At 43.5% G+C, this 20,888-nt stretch overlaps 1 protein-coding gene across 1 annotated transcript in view; it reads right to left on the bottom strand.

Annotated features, from left to right (window-relative positions):
- Window positions 1-5,204: 5,204 nt before the first annotated feature.
- The window catches only part of LOC147725088 (uncharacterized), a 456,944-nt gene continuing 441,260 nt past the window's right edge, over window positions 5,205-20,888 (bottom strand). Inside the window, exons 7-8 of the mRNA XM_086918166.1 lie at window positions 7,602-7,671; window positions 5,205-5,419 (exon numbers count right to left, since the gene is read on the bottom strand). Coding sequence (XP_086774292.1) covers window positions 5,205-5,419; window positions 7,602-7,671 — 285 coding nt within the window. The remainder of the gene's footprint in view (window positions 5,420-7,601; window positions 7,672-20,888) is intronic.

Consider the following 20,888-nt stretch of genomic DNA (forward strand, 5'->3'; position numbering starts at 1 on the left):
TCAGGAAGTCTGATGAACTGCCTAGAGGACATAAAAATGTGGATGACAGGCTCCTCCTTAAAACTGAATGGAGACAAGACCGAGCTTATGCTCCTAGGCTCCGCACTACCCACATCAATTCCTTCCATGTGGCCTGGATGTCTGGGCACCCCTCCCACCCCCAAGGAGAGCGTAAAAAGCCTAGGAGTATGGCTGGACAAAAACCTTTCTTTCTCCACCCAGGCTACTAAACTATCTGCCATCTGTTTTGGCTTACTGAGAACATTAAGGAAAGTCCTCCCCCTCCTCCCTATGGAAGCCAGACAAGTAGCAGTTCAGGGCCTCATCCAGTCCCGGTTGGACTCAAACAACGCCCTGTATGTAGGGGCCCCCGAGATGTCCATGCGAAAACTACAGGTGGTCCAGAACTGTGCAGCCCACGTCCTGCTACAGATCCCAAGGACACAGTCTGCTAAACCCGCACTAAGCAGCCTACACTGGCTCCCAGTGAAACAGAGAGTGGCTTTTAAGGCACTATGCATCGCGCATCGAGCTTTCTGGAAGTCAGGTCCAGCGCTCATTAACAAATTGGTTACTCAATACCATCCCAACAGAACCCTTCGGTCTACGGAGGCCTTCCTGGCCGTAGTCCCAAGAGTAAGGAGAGCCAGGACCGGAGGAAGGTCGTTTTCCTTAAACGCCGCGAAGATGTGGAACACACTCCCGCTACAAATCAGGTCTAATCCCAACCTACTCTCATTCCGTAAACAACTGAAGACTTATTTATTTGCCAGGCCCACCTAAATCTCAATCTCCGTTACCCCCTAGCTCTGTTCTCTGCACTCTAGCGCTTGGACGCCCTTTGGGCAGCAATCGCGCTTTACAAATTACAATACAATACAATACAATACTCTGTTAAATGCTGATTTGATGTCCACGAAACAGGCGAAGAGGCGGGCTTTCCTTCTTTGCGCCTGTTCCGTCAAGAGAGATAGCATTGCAAGATTTGATTGTGTGCCCATGCCATGCCTGAATCCTGTTTGAAATTTGGGGATGATATTTCTTTCCTCCATCCAGCCTTGTAGATGGTTCAGTAGGCACGAGGCGTATAATTTTCCTTCCACATCAATCAAAGAGATTAGTCTATAGTTCCCTGGCTTGTCGTGATCTCCCTTTTTGTGTATGTGGTGGATGACAGTCCCCCTCCAGGAAACTGGGATATTAGAATATACATTAATCTCATTTAAGACTGGAGTTAGGATTTCAGACCACAACTCTGGGTTGTTCCTGAAAATTGCATTTGGTATGCCATTTGGCCCAGCCGCGCCCTCAGACTTTAGTTTCTTTATGAGTCTTTTCAGTTCTTTCGCATTTGTCAGAGGAGTTTGCTCTATGAAAGAGGAGTTTGAATGGGCTGAATTGTCTGTTGAAGTTACATGACTGGGTCCGACTTAAGCCTCCTTTTGGTCATGGTGTGGCCCCTGGGGTTGTTGTTTTAGATCCCTCGTGAATTTGTTGAACAGGGAGTTTACATGGTCTGTCTAGATATCTGCACCGATTCTTGCCTGTTGCTGAAGTGTTGGACCAGCTGTTAAAGTATTTATGATCCCCCAGAAATCGCTGCTGTTGGATTTTTTGCTAGCTGTTAATAGTTTATATACTGATTTTGCTTTCCACAACTTCTTTCTATAAGCACTCCTTAGTGCCTGCAACTTTATTTTTTTCTTTTGTTAGGCCCTTCTCTCCCTCTGGGGTTGGGGTCGCATTTCTCTCGCGATCTCTCTTTTGCACATTTTGAGATTGAACCACGGCTCCCGCCTGTTTTTTAAGACCTCTGTGGCTTGGAAACCGGGAAGGTTTGAAGCAAGAACTCGGCCAGTTGCTCCCAGTGCTTTACAAGTGCTCGTTCTTGAACTGGGCCTTGGGTTTCACTGAAGACCTTTACTTTATCCTCCATGACCTGTGGGGCCACTCTTGGCCATTTTACTTTACGCAAATTAAACGCTTCTGGGTGCTGCATAATGGTGTTACTCTTCTGAGCAATTTGTGTTCTATTCTTCAGATTCAGTGTTAGCGGCAGGTGGTCACTTTCTGCTCGTGGAATTATGCTAAAACTGTTTATTTCTGAGAACAGATTTATGCTGGTGATGATAAAATCAATTGTCGAGGCGACTTTTCCACTCAGGTATTTTGCCACAGGGGGCAAGTCCCACGGGGATTTGCCGTTCATGATTATTAGGTCGAGTACTGCTAATTTGCAGACAAAATCAGACGCAACGTTCGGAGCTTTACAGTTTCTTCCCCGTTTAGTCGCTAAAAAATTGGTGTTAAAATCGCCGGCGATCTCCATATGAGCATTTGTGTGGCTTTTCTGCAATACTTTTAGTAGTTTTATAAGAGTTATATATTTACCATTTTGCTTCTTTCTCTCTGGATGAATGTAAACATTTATTAGGAGGAGTTTTATGGTTTGTTCCTTGCCGGTTACCTTGATCACTTGGATCCAATTTGCCCCGTATCTATTTATTCGGTTTCCCAGTTAAATTTTTGAGTTATAAAGGTCGATAAGCCCCCTCTCGGATTGCCAAACTTTGAGTATCTTTCTGCCAGGCAATGATGTTCGATGAAACCAGGTATTGAGGTTTCCCCCATGTTCCATGTTTCCTGAAGCAGGATTATTTGTTGTTGCATTAAAAAGGTTGCCGTATCTTCATCTTGGCCCATATCCCTAAATCCATGCACATTCCATGAACAGAGCGAGATGTTAATTAATTCATTATCTTCCCTTGCCGGTCCCGGTGTTTGTATTCCTTAGTTAGGAGTGCTTATCATTCAGCGTTGTTGCGATCCAGTCCTTGATTTCCTGCAGGCTTCCCCCGATGGTACCCAGGCTTTCGCTTTTGGGGTGCCTATTGTTTTGCAGGGACGTTGTTGGTGAGTTGGAACGTGCTCCGCGTAAACATGTTACTGGTATCTTCGCAGGCTTTGCTCTTCATTTAGATTATTTAGAAAGGGATACTGGTACTTTGGGCGTTGCACTGCCTTAAGCCTGATTCCCCATGCCTCGAATCTTCCGCTCATAGCTGCAATGTTGTGCACCAGGTCCTTGGACGCCCACCTTTTCAGGGACTCCTCTACCCCCCTTCGGGGTGTTGAATTCCACTGAAATTAGGTCACGCGAACGGATTCCTTTTAGTTCAGGGATTTCATGGAAAAGTCTCAAGAGGTTTCCCCTGTTGAGCGTGTCCTGGGTGCCTTCTGATGAGTATTCCGGGATAAAAGACAGCTTCAATTCAAATGAGTCAATTCCGACTTGCTTTTCAAATGACAGTGGTGCGGATTCATTTCTTCCCCCTGGTCCTGTATGGATTAGTGGGGGTTCTTCACTGATTCCTTGTTCATACCCTGCTGGATTTTTAATACTTACTTCTTGCCCGGCAGTTGAAGGACCTGAATTGTTTTCGGGTCGACAGCCTTATTTGTGGGTCCGCTTGCTCCTGGACTGAGAGCTTACAGTGGCGATCCTTTCCCCTTAGTATTACAGCAATTCATTTGTGGAGGATTTGAAGGCTGGTTGACAATGTGCCCTCCGACCTGTTTCCTGGGAGCTGCTTATGCTCTGCTGAGGTGGGGCCCTCGTGTGTCTCTACTTGTTGCCATGCAAATTGTTGACTATTTTGTACTTTGCCGCCCCATGCATGGGCTGCTATGGCCCGGCGATTGCTGATTTTCCGTATGTACTACTTCATCCTCTTCATATTCATGTTATTTTGTCTTCTTCGGTTGCTGCACAACCCGGGTTTCTTTACCAATTGCTTTGTCCTCACGCACTGGGTTTCTAACTTCTTGCTTGTTTTGTAGCACAGAAAAAGATTTTACCAAGTGCCTAAGAACTTGACTGTTTGCAAAGGAGGACTGTGAAAAATGTGATTGATTTCCTTCGGCGCATCCTGCCTCAGATAGGAAGTGAGACGTTGCTTTCATTTCCGTGGTGGGTTTTGCTATAAAGAGTGGAAATAATTTAACCAGGGCAGGGCTTGGTAGTTTATTATATTTTAGCCTTTCCTTCCTTTCGCGCTTTCTGTCCCGTTTTGTGATTTTAACTCCCACCTTTCTTATTGGCTGTGATGCCGCTATTTGATCTTCGCGTTGACTTTGGTTTAACTCAAGTTCTGAGTTTATTTGAGGTTCTTTTTTATTTTTTGCTTCCTCAGTGTTAACTTTGGGTAGGTTGGAGGTTTGCTCTTGCACGATCAGTTTTTGAGGGGTACCTTGATAGTGGGTTTTTAAGGACTGTTTTGCTGCCCCTAGAACATCTTTTAAAAGTTACAATAGTATTGCCAGTTTCTCTATGATCAGGCTACAGTGGCATGTGGCTAGTTGGTTATTTGCGTCACTTTGCCTGTCTAGGGTTTCTTTTTTTGTTAATAGCGCTGTTATTACGTCCAGTTTTTTATTTACTCCAGCGATATGACTGGCCATAAGATTGATTAAGTCAATTTGGACGTCCATTTTGTCAGATTGAAAATTTAGTACTTTTATGGATTGTTCCAGGGTGTGAATCAGCGTTTCAGCCCATTTCGTGTTGTGATGGTAATCATTATGTTGAGCAAGTGCTGACGAGCCAGGGCTTGACCCGTTTCCGGAAGAGATGGTTATTGGTGATGACAGGATTAGTTGTTTCTTTGTTGTAGGACTGTGGCCATCCTCCTGTGATTCTGTTGTGTTGTCATCCTGGTTTCTCTGAAGATTCAGAGGGGTTGATGAGACCAAAATGGCTCTTCTTTGTGGATTTGTTTTCTTTGGACTCGGGGTACATTGCTCCATATCCTGTCCCATCCCTTCTAGAGACTCCAAGATTTCAATTAGATTTGCCTCGCTTATGTTGGAGAGCGTTTTGCCGATCAGAAATTCCTTCGAAGCTACGCTTGCTGCTGATTTTATTATATCTATTTTTTCCTCCTTTGACCATCTTGTGTTAACTCGGCACTGTTCCTTGTTTTCTTGGGGAAGTTCGCCGTCGTTAGGATTTACTATAAGTGAAGGTTCATTTTGTTGCTGTATTGATCTTTCTAGAAAGGAGTGGGTTTTTCCACGCTCTCTGCTTAGCCTCACTGGGGCCTCTAGATCCAAGGGTTCCACAATATCTCTGGTAATAATTATATTTACGTTTGCTGTGGTTTCTTTATGAGCTTCAATTGATTCTCCCGATTTTATTTTGGGAGTTAGTCCTGCATTTCAATAGCTGCCTGGTGCACCTGGGCTGTTACTGATACCAATTTCCTGCCATCATTATGAGCCAACTGATTGTCTAGAAATTGTTCTTTTGAGAATACGCTGTCCGATGTTTCTGGGGTACCTCTAAGAAAATGTTGTGTTTTGGCCGGCTGTATTGGGGTTGGCAATAGAGCAGATTCCTTTTGGGGGGCATACATGGGGTCTTTAAAGGAAGAAAAACTTTTGAATCACTGTTAGATGGGTCGGTTTAGGGTTTAACTTTGTTGCTGGGGTGGGGACTGAGCTAAACCTATCCCTGTGATCCGCTCCGTTTTCACCGATGTCGGTTTGTGAGACCTCCTCTTCTTGTGATTTTAGTTTTGGTTTTTTGTTTTGTTTCCTTGTTTCCTTCGCGGTCTTTCTGTGGCCCCCTGACGGATGGTTCCTGATCGCATCTGTGCAAAAACCCTGACGCTATGTTTTTTTGGCACACACCCAGGTGCTGTAGACCGGCATGCACTTCCTTAACTTTCTCTGGGAGTTGTCATTTCCTGGCACTTGTTGCCTGTTACTCGTGAGAGATACGAGTCAATTTGCTCTTGTTGATTGATGCCTATTTCTTGTGGGAGTTACTGGTTGCTCGCGCAGGTTGTTTTTGGGTTTGGTATTATGGCTATTTCAGCTGACCTCCCAAGGAGGGATGTTTCTTCCTCTCGCAGCACCCTACCCAGCTACGGGGTAGATTCCCGGTATCTTTTGTTGGCACTGAGGATGAGTGGAGTCTGAGGGGGGTGCAGACCCTGTTTCTTCTGGTTCCTCTGGTTTATGCCCGGCTCCTCTGCTGCTAGCACTTCCAACTCTATACCTCCGACTTCTACCTATTTTTTATGGCTACTTCCCATGCTGCTTGCTAGTGCTCCCAGCTTCTCCTCCCTGTTATAAGCAGCAGTTAGCAAGTAGTTAGCAAGTTAGACTTATTACTTGGCGATCTCTTGGTGATCTCTTAAGCGGCAGTACATCGGTAAATGCAGCCCTGCACTGACTAACCTGTGCGCTTAGGGGTCGCTGCTGATGGAACAAATCGCTGGCCAAGAGCCCAACCCAGGTCGCAAATGTCAGGGCTCACGGGGCACTTCTAGTCGATCTCTCACCTGGCTGGCTGACTGGCTGGCCTCCAATGCTGCGACTGCCGCTGGTGGTGGTAATGTACTCTAACCGCTCTTCCGCCTCATTACTACGGTCGTCTGGTGATGCTGGTGAGCTCTGGCCACTCCACCTCCTCTTTGCTGCCCTTAGCTGAGTTGCTTGTAGACCGTGCTTTGTGCTTTGTGCCCAGTGCTCTGGCCGCTCCTCCGCCTGCTCCTCCTCACTGCGGCCGAGGCAGCGCCGATGGTGCCGGTGATGCTGATGATGCCGGTGTGCTCCAGCCACTCCCAGCCACTCCTCTGCCTCCTCACCGTCCTGCAGATCCACCCTCTGGCGGCCGCCACAACCCCCTCCTGATCAGCCCTTGAATCGGCTCTTTCCGGCGCGAGGTTGGCAGCGGGGTTGGCAGCGGGTAAGCGGTGGCTGTAGCAGCGGGGGGGAGAAGGGTTCAGGGCTTTTTTTCCGGAGCCTGGTTGCCTCGAGCAGCCTCTTGTATCTCCCCCACGGCTCCTCCTCGGCAACAGCACAGCACAGCACTTGGCGTCTGACGTCACAACAGTCATGCGCACAGCAACAACTTGTCACCGCTTGGTAATCAAAGACAATAGATTTTTCCTTTGTAACGTCATACATTCCACCATGTGGACAGATCTGTAGTTGCAGAGTGGATGGCTAGGGTACCAGAGTCATGGGAGCCTCAGAGCTGTATCCCTGGAGTCAGTAAGCTGTGCAAGCTCTCCTTTCGAGCGTACGATCATTAAGGGCTGTCCTCCATCCTCAAATGGGAAGGCGTGGCCAAGAGGATGGAGAGGCATTTACTCACATTTTCCAGGCCTCTGCAGTCCAAAAACATGATGAATCAGCAATTTCTCATGATCCTCCTTGTTTTTTGATTGTATTTTAGCACTTTATCTGAGAATGATGCTGGTGGCAGAGGTCTGTGAGTCATCAAGATCTACACAAAAGTGGCCATCTTCCTCTGTGTCCTGACTCTTCCCTTGGGTGTTGACTTTTACACAACAGTAGTTGTCAGTTTCCCCATCAGTATGGACCACATACACCCCACACACTTGTGTCCCACAACCACTTACACATAACAAGAAACACTTCTAAAACTATTCAAGTACAACTTTTCTGTGTAAAAGCGGATAGTAAATAATTGCAGAGCAGGGTGTTTTTGGATTTTCTTCTTATGTAAACTACAAATCAAATATCCACAGCAGTGCAGTTTAACACAATATGAAAGCAATGGTTTATACCTGAAATCCCAATTGGAGCCATTTCAAGAGTTACAGTGTCTTCTTTAGCAGAACGAGATGAAGATGAACACTAAAAGAGAATGAAAGAAAATGAAGGACATTTAAGTTTTCACTTCACATCTGGAGACTCCATAACACCTGGAATTATTGTTCAACTACAACACTCAACACCACATTGACTCTTGGCACCCCTCATTTCTGCAATCAGATCCCATTTTGCACCATGACCCGGCATACCCCTCACATTTGAGATTCCTACTAATCCTAACCTTCATATCTAGAACACTACCTATTCAAATGCTCCTACCATGTCCAGAATGAAAAGCACCATTTGTCTCTAAAAGGTACTCAAATTCAGCACCTTCTCACATCCAAGCCCCCTTTACAAGCAGCACACAAAGGATTGAGATACGACTTCTCACTCAAAAGCGGCTCACCCAGTCAGTTAGCTGAACTTCGGTGTAACTATTGGCAGATAAAAAGCTGCAAGAGCCATGAAGTGATAAGTTGACTAGTGATAACTGAACACTGCTGGTGGGCTCTGCTATAGTGAGGGATAAACTGTAAGTGCTGTCCCTGAGGTCCTGCATGCCGTTGAAGTGGCCAAGAGTCTGCAACAGAATCTCTGAGATTTGCAAAATGTTTGGACGTCAGGAGCTTCAGTGGGATCTTGTGGCAAAGGTATTTGATTTCGAGTGGACCTCGCCAGATATATCTTGAGGCTTGCCACACTGGCGGATTCAGAGCTCCATAAAAATGACTACATTTGAAAGTAGAAATTTTTACCAGGCAAAGGTGTGAAAAGTATGTGGCTAATTGGGTGCCTGCGGCATCAGCTAACTTTGGATTTCTCCCACTGTGAGCTTTTCCTGTCAACTCAAAGGCCTTGGTGAGACCTCATCCAATAGCTATCCACCTTTGAGAGGAATTCATCAAATATAGCCCGCAGCCTTGTCCTGCTGGAGGTTTTTGACTGGCATTTCAGAGAATGAATCAATAGGTAACATTTTTGACTGGGTTGACCCTCTTGGTGTATCTGACATATGCTTCATTGCTGATGGCCTGATTCACATGTAGGTCTTTTTCAACTGCATGCATTGATATCTGATTAGTATTTTGATTGTTCTTGGTGCTTTTTACCTTAAATTATATCTCCAATTCTTCTTATTCTTATTTGATTTTTGTTGTTTTTGTGATGATTGCATGTTTCTCTGTTTCTAGAAATTGACTGAGGGAATTTTACTCGGCTGGTTTGTCTTTTTAACTGTTTTGGTACTGCTAAATATATTACATATTCGCCAGTTAGGAGTGTCTGTCTGATCAAGTGATAGCTAGCAGTAGATTAATAACAGGTTTAAATATTTGAAAATGAGTTTACTCCAACAAGTTTGAGGTATTATTCTTTGTGGTGAACTCACTTCCATCTCAGTGAATAACCTCAACACCAGGATGAATAATACACAAGGTTATTAATAATACCTTAAGACAATCTGCACAGTACACATGGCTATCTACCTTAGCAATAAGCTGAATAGTACTTTCATTACTTTACAATAGTTATTTACATTACCATATATAGGGTTACTGAACTACAGGCTGACCTTTATTACAATAGCACAAGTCTGCATAATACATGCAGATATCAGAAGGCTATCTTCCCAAAAATATAGGAAGTGAAACACAGAGCCTCCTGGCGAATATACCGCACAAATATAGCCCAAAAGATACAGATTTAATTCCCAATGAAGATGTCCTTAGGCTCCCACCAGCATCAAGTCCATATACCCTAATATTAACAGCGGTCCCCGTGCTTAGGAGAGGAAAGAAAGAAAAGTGGGTAAGCTTAAAAAACAAAGTGATTTATTGGCTAGCAAAATTCAGACAATTCAATCCATTGAGAGAAACGTATATTCTGATGGTTCGCAGGGTAGGCTGGGTAGGCGAATCCAGGAAGAATATAAGTGGAGATTGTGTGGCAGTAAATTTTAGGCGGCCACAAATGGTCAGGGCAATTTTGGATAACAAAGACATGTCTGACCAGGGGTACACAATCATTAGCAACCTACCGCTGGGATACTTTTTTAAGAGAAAGGTCTTATAACAAACCCGAATCCGGCAGTGCAGTGGAATAACCGCTATGAGCCCCTATCCACCTTGGATGATCTAGATTGACTTGTAAAGAACAGAATTGCTGGGTTGGATATATTAACAGCGCATGGAATGGTAAAACGTGTTGACAAGAGAGTTACGTTGGACCAGCAGATTGGGTTATCCCTCTACCCTCAAGGCCAGGAAGAACTGACTATTAAGGTGTTGGACACAGTAATATTCAAATATCCTAGTGCCTCTTCGGTTGCAAATATTGAGGCTCCCTCTTTTTGCCCAACATTAGCACCAATAGTACCTGATTCAAACCCCAATCTTCTTAGGCTGGGAAATTAACTGCCATGGTCTACACCAGTTATAAATATTATATCTTGGAATATTGCTGGTCTAAAAAGAAACATACTGGATCCTACCTGGCATGAATACATAGAGGCATATGATATTATTCTCCTGCAAGAGACTTGGTTACTAGATACTCCTCATAGAGTGGGTTACAAAACATACTGGGCAGGGGCAAATCTCTCTATAAAAGACAGGAATTCGAGTGGACTGGTGACCTGGATACGAGTATCCTTACAATTAGCTATTGGCCCTCTTGATGTCTCTTCCCCAGATATATTGGGCCTAAAACGAATGGCTAATGAGGGCAGGATCGTATACCTTTATAACGTCTACAACAGACCCTGCTCTGTAAGCAGGGAATCAGCTGTGATAAGTCAGTTGGATTCTGCCATCAAGCTATTGGGGCATAGCCCAAACATCCTAGTAGGTGGTGACTTCAACTCCAACTTCGAGCCTGTAGTGGGCTTCGGGGAACTATTGGAAGCTGAAGATGAAGCATATAACATCCCAGAATTGGTTAGTGAACAAGCAGCTAAATGTACAGTATCCACTACCCAACTCTTGAGATTTACAATGGCCCATAGCCTTAGGGCCTGCAATTGGAGACTCCCATTGGATAGACCCACAGCCCACACCTTTAATAGAGGCAATTCGAGCAGTCACATGGACTACATACGAGTATCCTTGAAATGCTGGAGTCATTAGTGAGATTTTTGGATAGACTCTAGAAAGGAGAGTGATCATCGACCTTTGTGCTTGTCAGCTTCACCAGAAATATTTTCTTTAACTTTACCTGTTGGTGGTGACACTGGCAGATTAATGATGAAATCATATTAAAGAGGAATACCAGAGTTGTTAAATGGCCATGTATTCTTGGGGACAATAGAGCAAATGCCCGCATCTATTTAATTTTTTCAGAGCTAATTTCCTCGTATTTAGAAAACAAGGATGATCAAGGACGAGCAAGGGTGTCAGACCTGCATGACAGACTGTTAGAGGCTCTAGGCCATGTATTGAGTAAAGTCCCCAAAGAAATGAGTTTAGAAAATCGAAAGAAGGGGAGGATACAATCTTGATCTCTCAGACACCCAGCTGTCTCCAAAACTTGATAAATTCCTTCCATTGCTACTGTTTTAAAAAAGGGCTTGAGATTAATCAACCTAAGACAAAATACATGTCTATTAATCCAAAAAAGGCTTTTAAAATGAATCTGGAGCTGAATGGTCAAAGACTAGAATATGTGAGCAGTTTTAATTATTTAGGCATCACACTGGATTCTAAACTAACTTGGAAACCACAGTTGGAGAAAAATAGATTAATTCTGCTACAAAATTGTATTCAAATCGCAAAGAAACATGGAGGGAGTATTTATAAGTCAGTCTCTCCCGCTATTGAGGTTTTTAAATACAAGGCTGAGTCAGCTGCCTTGTATGGGGCGGAAATTTGGGGTCCCTTCTGCAAACGTAGCTTTGAAATAGGAGAACATAAATTTATTCGTAAGCTACTGTCTCTGCCGAATAGAACCCCGATGCTTCCGGTATTCCTGGACATTGACTTAAAGCGCACTGATAGTCTCGCAGCACTACCCCCCTTTTATATTGGGTACGAATCTGGTCAACGGAAGAACTGGTACATTACAGAAGGGGTCTACAAGAGGTTATGCCCTTCGGACTGCCAAAGGGCATACCGTAGTTCAGACATATCTCAAGCTGGTTTGGAAAAATAGGCTTGTCTCATTATTGGGACATCTCATCAGAGTTAACTAGAGCTTGTGGCAAGGTTGTAAAAACCTCATTCTGAAATTACATAAGTACTGATACCCTACTTGTCACCAGCCTAGGATCTTTAACCGCAGCTTTTTTACTTTTAAAGATATTTCACAGTTTGAACCATTGCTAGATGAAACAAGTCCACAGATTGCCAAATCGCTGTACCTAAAATTTAGATATGGGGTCCTGCTTATGAACGAGAATGAATCCAAATGGGGTAACAATGTAAAGGACAAAGATTTTGACAAGTGAACTTTTTGTTAAGACCTGTATAATGTTAAGGAAAATGATATGCATATTTTATTTTTCTGCCCTGCTTATGAAAGTGCAAGGAAAAGATGGATTAAACTACTATGTAACAACTTAAAATTGCTAAATTGTCAGCAAGCTGAGCGTATACTAAGATCTGATACCAGGCAAATGGTGGTTTTTTGTATATCCAAATTTCTTTGCAATGTGTTGTACATTAGAGTTAAAAACTGGACTGAGACTCTAGAACAGCGGTCTTCAATCTGTGGGGTGCGACCCCCAGGGGGGTCGTGGAGTCCTGGGAAGGGGGTCGCAGATTCTGCAGAGTGCAGTTCCTGGCATTGGGCTGAGGGTGCTCACGGCGGAGCTGAGGTGTGAAAAACATCAATGCCTCATTAACAAGTAAAAGGTCTTTTAAAGACCTGTCAAGTACTTGGGAGTGACTGTGTGTGTGTCCCTGGAGCTGTTACAGCCGGGCTCACACACACGAGCTGGGGGGAGCTGGGGGGAGCTGGGGGGGAGGGGGGCTGGGGGAGTGGCTGTAGTGTAGCCCTTTGAGTTCAATGGATGTTGCGCACCTGGATCTGTGGGTCCCGTGACACGTCCCCCGCCCCCAGCAGGGAGGCACAGAGATGCCCTCCATTGAGCGGGAAAGAAGAATGAAGACGACGCAGAGAGATACTGATTCCCCCCCCCCCCCCCCATGAGAGAGGCACAGAAAAGGTGGGTGGATGAATGATGGGTGGATGTATGGATGAAAGGCTGAAGGATGGATGGATGTGTGAAAAGGTGGGTGGATGAATGATGAGTGGATGGATGAATGAAAGGGTGGATGGATGAATGATAGATTGGTGAAGGATAGATGTATGGATGGAAGAATGAAAGGGTGGACGGAAGAATGGATGGATGAAAGGGTGGATGGATGAATGATGGATGGATGTGTAAAAAGATGGGTGGATGAATGAAGGGTGAATGGATGGATGAAAGGGTGGATGGATGAATGATGGATGTATGGATGGAAGGATGAAAGGGTGGATGGATGAAGGATAGATTGGTGAAGGATAGATGTATGGATGGAAGAATGAAAGGGTGGACGGATGAAGGATGGATGGATGAAAGGGTGGATGGCTGAATGATGGATGGATGGATATGTAAAAAGATGGGTGGATGAATGATGGGTGAATGTATGGGTGAAAGGGTGGATGGCTGAATTATGGATGGATGGATGGAAGGATGAAAGGGTGGATGGATGAAGGATGGATATATGGATAGGAGGATGAAAGGGTGGATGGATGAAGGATGGATGTATGTATGAATGGGAGGATGACAGGGTGGATGGATGAAGGATGGATGTATGTATGGATGGGAAGATGAAAGGGTGGATGGATGTATGGATGGATAAAAGGCTGCATGGATGAATGATGCATGGATGGATGTGTGAAAAGGTGGGGGGATGAATGATGGGTGGATGGATGAAAGGGTGGGTGGATGGATGTATGGATGAAAGGGTGGATGGATGGATGGATGGGAGGATGAAAGGGTGAATGGGTGTATGGATGGGAGGATGAAAGGGTGGATGTATGTATGAATGGATAAAAGGTTGCATGTAAGAATGATGGATGGATGTGTGAAAAGGTGGGTGGATGAATGATGGGTGGATGGAAGGAAGGGTGGATGGGTAAAGGATGGGTGAATGGATGGATGATGGATGATGGATGAAAGGATGTGTGAAAAGGTGGGTGGATGAATGATGAGTGGATGGATGAATGAAAGGGTGGATGGATGAATGATGGATGTATGGATGGAAGGATGAAAGGGTGGATGGATGAAGGATAGATTGGTGAAGGATAGATTTATGGATGGTTGAATGAAAGGGTGGACAGATAAAGGATGGATGGATGAAAGGGTGGATGGATGAATGATGGATGGATGGATGTGTGAAAAGGTGGGGGGATGAATGATGGGTAGATGGATGGATGAAAGGGTGGGTGGATGGATGGATGAAAGGGTGGATAGGTGAAGGTTGGATGTATGGATGGGAGGATGAAAGGGTGGGTGGATGAAGGATGGATGTATGGATGGGAGGATGAAAGGGTGGATGGATGTATGGATGGGAGGATGAAAGGGTGGATGTATGTATGAATGGATAAAAGGTTGCATGGATGAATGATGGATGGATGGAAGGAAGGGTGGAAGGGTCAAGGATGTATGCATGGAAGGATGAAAGGGTGGATGGATAGTTGTGTGAAAGTGTGGGTGGATAAATGATGGAGGGATGTGATGAGGTCTAACAGGCGCATTTATGGTTGTCAAAAGTTGATGATGAGGAGTACCAGTTTCTAGAAACTTTTGTCGGAAGGGGGTCCTTACGCCTAAAAAGGTTTTACAAGGGGGTCTCGGCATCAAAAAGTTTGAAGACCTCTGCTCTAGAAGCATTAACAAAAATGTTAATAATCGATTGGAACTATTAGTCTTTTTCATAGTTTAATGAAGTGTGTTATGACCTCCCTCTAATCGCTGATGTTATTAGAAACCAACGACATAGCCTATTATTAAGAATGAGCAGTGGTTTGTGATGGAATATCCTATGCCAGTGAGATCCAGTTTCCCACTTTAAGAAAAAAAGAGGATGATCTTTTTTAAATGTTATTTATTTTGTGAAATTAATTAATTGATTATTTTTAAGATTGTAAATAGATGATAAATTTGTGTGTACTGTGATGCCCCCTTCCAGCATATATATTCAGCAATGCAATCCCTATGAACCTGATATTTATGTATGTTATACATTTTTATGCAATTTTATGGTCTAAATAGACCGAAATAAAGTTACATTGAAATTGAATAAGGTTACTTATATCAGTTTATTCACGAATCAGCACTGAACACATGGTTGCTTACCATCATCTTTGCTCACTCTATCACAGTCCTAACCAAAAATGTATCCTGCCCATCGAGAGACAGTGGTCGATCAAATAATTATTTTATTTCAATGAAAGGCTTCCTTTAATGCCATTAATATGCATCTCCCCATCTACACCGAATGGTGTAATGAGATAAGTGCATATTTATTGATTATTTTGTTATAGTTTACTTTCCAATCTTTCTCATAAGACAGAGTCTGCAAGTTGTATGGTCTCTTTTAACACTCTGTTTAGTCTTTCAATCATACCATTTATTTTGGGATGATATATTTCAAATACCCCTAGAATCCAGAATCTGCTCAATTTCCCTGCAAACTAATGATAGTCTATTGTCAGATCCATGAAGTTTCTTGGTTCCATTCTCTACCGAATATCTCATGTAAAAGCGTGATTGCAGTTTTAATTTCCACACTGCTTGATAAATATATTGCTGGCCATTAGGAAAACATATTGATTGAATAAATATTATATTATTGACCACTCTTTCTTCATAGTGGCTCCATAATAGCTAGAGCCAAGTCTTCTCATGGACAACTAGGAAATCTTCTCATAATCATTGGCTGTTTATGTATTTTGTCACTGTTCAAGTATTCAATATGTTCTCTAACTAAGGTTTCTGTTTCAAAATTCATGTCTGTTTACCAGTATCTGCCTCTTAGTCGCTGTTTCGGTTTGAGATTTCCAAAAGGCCTGGTTCTGATAGTTTACCAATTTATCTCTCAACACACTAGGTGGAATTAATCTTTTCTCCATAATAACAAAGAGATGGGAGGTGAGTAAAATCTCTCATTTTGAATTCGGAGAGGCAGCGGGTAAGATATTAGCATGGAAGGTCAAGGCAGACCAAGCCCAAAATTACATCCGAGAAATAAAGGTTGAAGGTGAGAGCGCAGCCAGGATTTCTAATCAGGAGATAGGTACTGCCTTCAGGGAGTTCTTTGAGGGGATATATAGGGAAAGATACCCCGGATGATCAGTTGGCAAGGAATACATGGTTGGACCAGATCTCTCTGCCGTCCCTCTCATCAATACAGAGCGAAGGTATGGAGATGGAAATATCTGAGGCCGAAGTTAGGAAAGCCATTAGGCTACTTAAGCATGGAAAGGCGGCAGGTCCTGACGGGCTACCAGGTGAATTATACTGCGCCTTTGGGAGATGTTATCGCCCCTATTCTAACTGCCCTCTACAATGGAATCTTAAGGAAGGGGCCAGATCCCCCAAGATCTTGGGGCGAGGCGACCATAGTATTGGTCCCCAAACCAGGAAAGGACCCAACCTTATGTGGGTCCTATCGCCCAATATCCTTACTGAACAGCGATTATAAGATCTTTGCTTCCATTATGTCATCTAGATTGGGTTCAGTAATAGGGGAAATCATACATCAGGATCAGAAGGGATTTATCAAAGGGCGCCAGCTATCAGACCTGACGTACAATTTGGTGGGGGCAATAGATATTGCTTCGACCTTTTCACTTCCATTGGCTATACTCACTCTAACGCGACTAAAGCTTTCAAAAGGGTCAATTGGCCCTATCTAGGTGCTGTTCTGAAGAAGTTTAACTTCAGTGAAAAATTCTGTCGGACCGTATCACTCATGTACAATGCTCCAACAGCAAGGTTACTAATTAATGGTACACTGTCAGACTCTTAAAATGTTGAGGGGTACGAGACAGGGCTGCCCGCTCTCTCCCCTCCTCTTCAATCTGTACATCGAACCGTTTGCAGAAATTTTAAGGGGAGATGAAAATATTCCATCATTCAGATTTGGGGAGTGAGAGAGGCGGGTTGTACTCTATGCAGACGACATTCTTATTTTAACATCTGACCCGGAGACATCATTCCCAGCGGTTATTAAGAGGGCTGAAGAGTTTGGTCGCATCTCGGGGTATGAGATAAATGCTAGTAAAATTGACATCATGGCATGGAACATCCCCAACTTACAGCTGGATGTGACCAACTCAATGCGATATCTGGATATCCGGGTGGGTCAAGATGTCGGAGACATCGCTCAAGTCAACTTAGAGAAAGTGTACAATGAGTGTAGGAAACTGTTAAAATCTTGGTCCAATCTTTCATTACCTATACTAGGTAGAGTGAGTCTGATAAAGATGTCTATCCTCCCCAAATTTACATTTATTTTTAACACCATTCCCCTGGCCTTTGATAGTAAAACCTTGGATAAGTGTCAGAGAGGGATAAATTCCTTCATTTGGAATTATAAATCGGCGAGAGTGGCATGGAAGAAGTTGAGGAGGAGGAGGGAAAAGGGGGGCTGTCCTTGCCCGATTTGCAGTATTACGCATGGGCCTTTCAGTTGTCCCATTCCAGAATGCTTTTAAAATCACCATCTAATACATCTGCTGGGGCAATGTTTAAAGCCATGCTGGCTGGTGCTACATTACCAACCGATGGATTCTTGTTTAAATTTGGGGACCAAAAATACTTTAAAAAAGTCAAGTTAAAAATCTTTATGTCCCAGGGAAAAGCCTGGCTACAGATAAGGAAAAAACTAGGTTTGACGTATTTTTCAAACTAAGCACCTATCTGGGACTCCCCGGGCTTACCGCCATGTCTGAAAGACAGACTAGCAATACCGGTGAGAGATGAAGGAATAACAAGATGGGGAGAACTGCTGGCAGGAGAGACCCAGAGGTCTTGGGAGGAGCTACGGGAACAGCTGGGCCCCGAGTTTTCGAGATTCAAGTTTATCCAATTAGATAGTTGGGTCAAAGCTCTGGATAGATCAGGGGTAACACTTGGGAAGTATAGTACCATAGAACAACTGTTGGTGGAAGGACAAGGGGGGGGTAAAGAGGTGATGCAGTGGTACTGGAATTTCCTAGAGGAGGCAGATGGAGAGTTCACTCTCCAGGAGGAATTGTGGGGAGAAGAACTGGGTGCCCAAAGTATAGAAATCTGGAAGAGATCTTGTTCCCTGCTATATAAACCTGCATGGCTGAGACGTAACCATTTTTTTACGATACATCGAGTCTACCTCTCCCCTTTAAAATTGTCTACATTTATCCAAGGCAAGAAATGCAACAAGTGCAACTACATCGAGGCCTCAGACGTCCATATGTTTAAGGACTGTCCTTATATAGCCCAGTTTTGGGATGAAGTGAAAGCAACCCTAGACTCTATCCTCAACATATCTGTGTCCATCACACTACCCCTTATTATCTTTGGATGGGATAATAGTATAACCGGCCATGCAAGGTCCTTTTTGTTCTATGCAGTTTTGCTGGCTATAAGACAGATATGTAAAGTCTGCATAGAAAACACGGCACCATCACACGCAAACTGGTTGTCTTCTATGTATGAAACATCTAAGATGGATATGACGAGATCTTGCAGTATACGTAACGTGGCTTTTTAGGACCTTTTGGTTCAGTGGAAATAGTAGCGGGGTTTTTTTTTTCCCCCCCCGGTCCTATGATTATGCCATTTCACTCCAAGAACTAGCCCCCTCCTCTGTCCATGGCTGGTTCTACAGGTTAATAATACCAAGATGGAGTCAGTGCAGGCACGATCCTGTTCACCCCCTGTACCTCTTAAGGTCATCTACTGCCGATTTCAGAAATCGTGTCACCGAGTGGGCAACAGCAAAAGCTACGTATCTCGAAGCATGACACGCATGGCGGTTGGCGGCTATTTAAGAGGAGGGCAAGGCAAATGAGGACAAAAAAACACACTAGGTGGAATTAATCTTTTCTCCATAATAACAAAAACATCTACTTTAGATAATTTATATCTGGTTTCTGAGAAATGTCTTCCCTTCCATACAACGATCCCCGTTTTTCAGTCCTTCCTCTTTAATGGGAAATTCCATAACTATACACATATTTATTGCTAGGCTACCGTGCCACCTTTCTGCCTGCTAACCTACAGGGGAGTGTGTCTTGTGTCGTGGACGCACATGGAATGATACTTACGGCGGTCCTGCCATTCAAGACAGCACCACCATGAGAATGAAGATATGGGTCCGGTCTGGACTGAGAGGAACTAATCTATGCAGAGCAGCAGGTTAGCAATAAATATTTCAGGCATGTAACCTTGAAAGGCCCACTGAAGGATTGAAACTTTAAAAGAATTGTGAGTATGGCAAAACAGGTCCACTGAGGAGTAATAATGGACTTTCCGAGGATACAAATCCCACAATGCAGTAGAATTGGCATTCACCAGAGGAGCCCATCAGAATTCAGTAATAATTAGCATGTGATTAGAAGTACAGGAAACAAAAGTGCTGTAGCCAAACCAAGCCTTGATCAAGGACTGGGAGGGCTGGAAACGCGTTAGGCTGGAAGAGAAATGCTTTCAATGTTAAATGCCGGAACCCCTGCTAAATAAAGTTTAAACCTGCAGGGGAGTGTGTCTTGTGTCATGGACACACATGGTATGACACTTACGGCGGTCCTGCCATTCAAGACAGCACCACCACGAGAATAAAGATGTGGGTCCGCTCTGGACTGAAAGGAGCTAATCTATGCGAAATGGCAGATTAGCAATAAATATTTCCAGCATGTAACCATGAAAAAAAGACCCACTGAAGGGTTGAAACATTAAAAGAATTGTGAGTTTGGCAACACACTTCCACTGAGACGTAATATTGGACTTTTCAAGACTACAAATTCCACTGTGCAGTAGAATTGGATTCACCAGAGGAGCCCATCGAACGCAATGAAAGTATTATGTATGAGGAATTACTTAGAGAGAGAGACGTAATTGCAGCACAGAAGAAGATTTTAAACAAGAAATGTCAGAAATGAAGGAAGGATTTATTGAGATAGGATACTCATGTAAAGTGATAGAACAGGTATGTAATAAAGTCAGAAAGAGAAGAGATAAAATAGATGAGGAACAATACATAAGGTTTGTAACAGAGTTTAGTACTTAAGCATGTGACATAAAAATGAGCCTGAAAAAATTCTGGAATATGCTACAGGCAGATGAAACACTAGGTAAATCACTAGGGGACCATGCCCAGGCCACCTTTAAAAGGTGTACGTCACTCAAAGATGTACTGTGTAGCAGTGCAGTGCCAGAAAGGCAAAGGCAGGACAATATTCAAGGGTTCTTTACTTGCACTACATGCAAAGCTTGCAAATTCAATACGAACCAAACTGTAGTGAAACTATCTAAAGAGAAACCTGCTTACAGAATATACAAACATTTATTGTGAAATTCAGATGACTGTGCATACTGTCTAAAATGCCCATGCTACATTTACTACTATTAAATTTCTTTATTTGGTATTTCAAAGATAGAAATCCATAAAAGCAACATTATTCACATAAAATATTAAATACTTAGTTGTTTACATAATAAGAATTATATTTCCATCAAAGTCATTAAAAGAGGATCTCTACACTTTAAAAGGTAAAAGCATTATACTAATGTTTTCAGCATTCTCCTTCAGAGGTTTTTCCTATGCCTAAAAATACATTTCAGGAAATTAACCACATTATAGCAAATACAATCAGACTCTAAAAATTGGAGAGGCAGCATAGCAGGACGGCACTGTTAGAGACCCCATTGCTTTAGCAGTCTTAGCAGCCAGATTTTGCGGTGAACCTGATAAAATTTGCAAAACAACACAGGGTGTATAGTAGTCTGTGGTGATATGTCATCGCAGGGGCAAAGTCCAAGAGTTGGCTCCCAGTTGTTCCTCGTTAGAAAGGCTACTAGGCGATGAAAGAGATTGAGTCTAAACCTGGTTAGCAGGAAACGATCAAAGGTGGTGATATCGAGCGAAAAATGCTTCAATAAAATAATTTTGAACACAAAAATAAGGCTGAATCGCAACGGTAGTCTGAACCATGATTGAATGGAGGACTGAGGCTTTACCTGACTCATTAACGAGTCTTAGTCCTTCTAAATGGCTCAGGGCCGTTAGTTT

The sequence above is a fragment of the Lissotriton vulgaris genome, chromosome 4_1 (genome assembly GCF_964263255.1).
Source record: "Lissotriton vulgaris chromosome 4_1, aLisVul1.2, whole genome shotgun sequence".
Classification (NCBI taxonomy): domain Eukaryota; kingdom Metazoa; phylum Chordata; class Amphibia; order Caudata; family Salamandridae; genus Lissotriton; species Lissotriton vulgaris.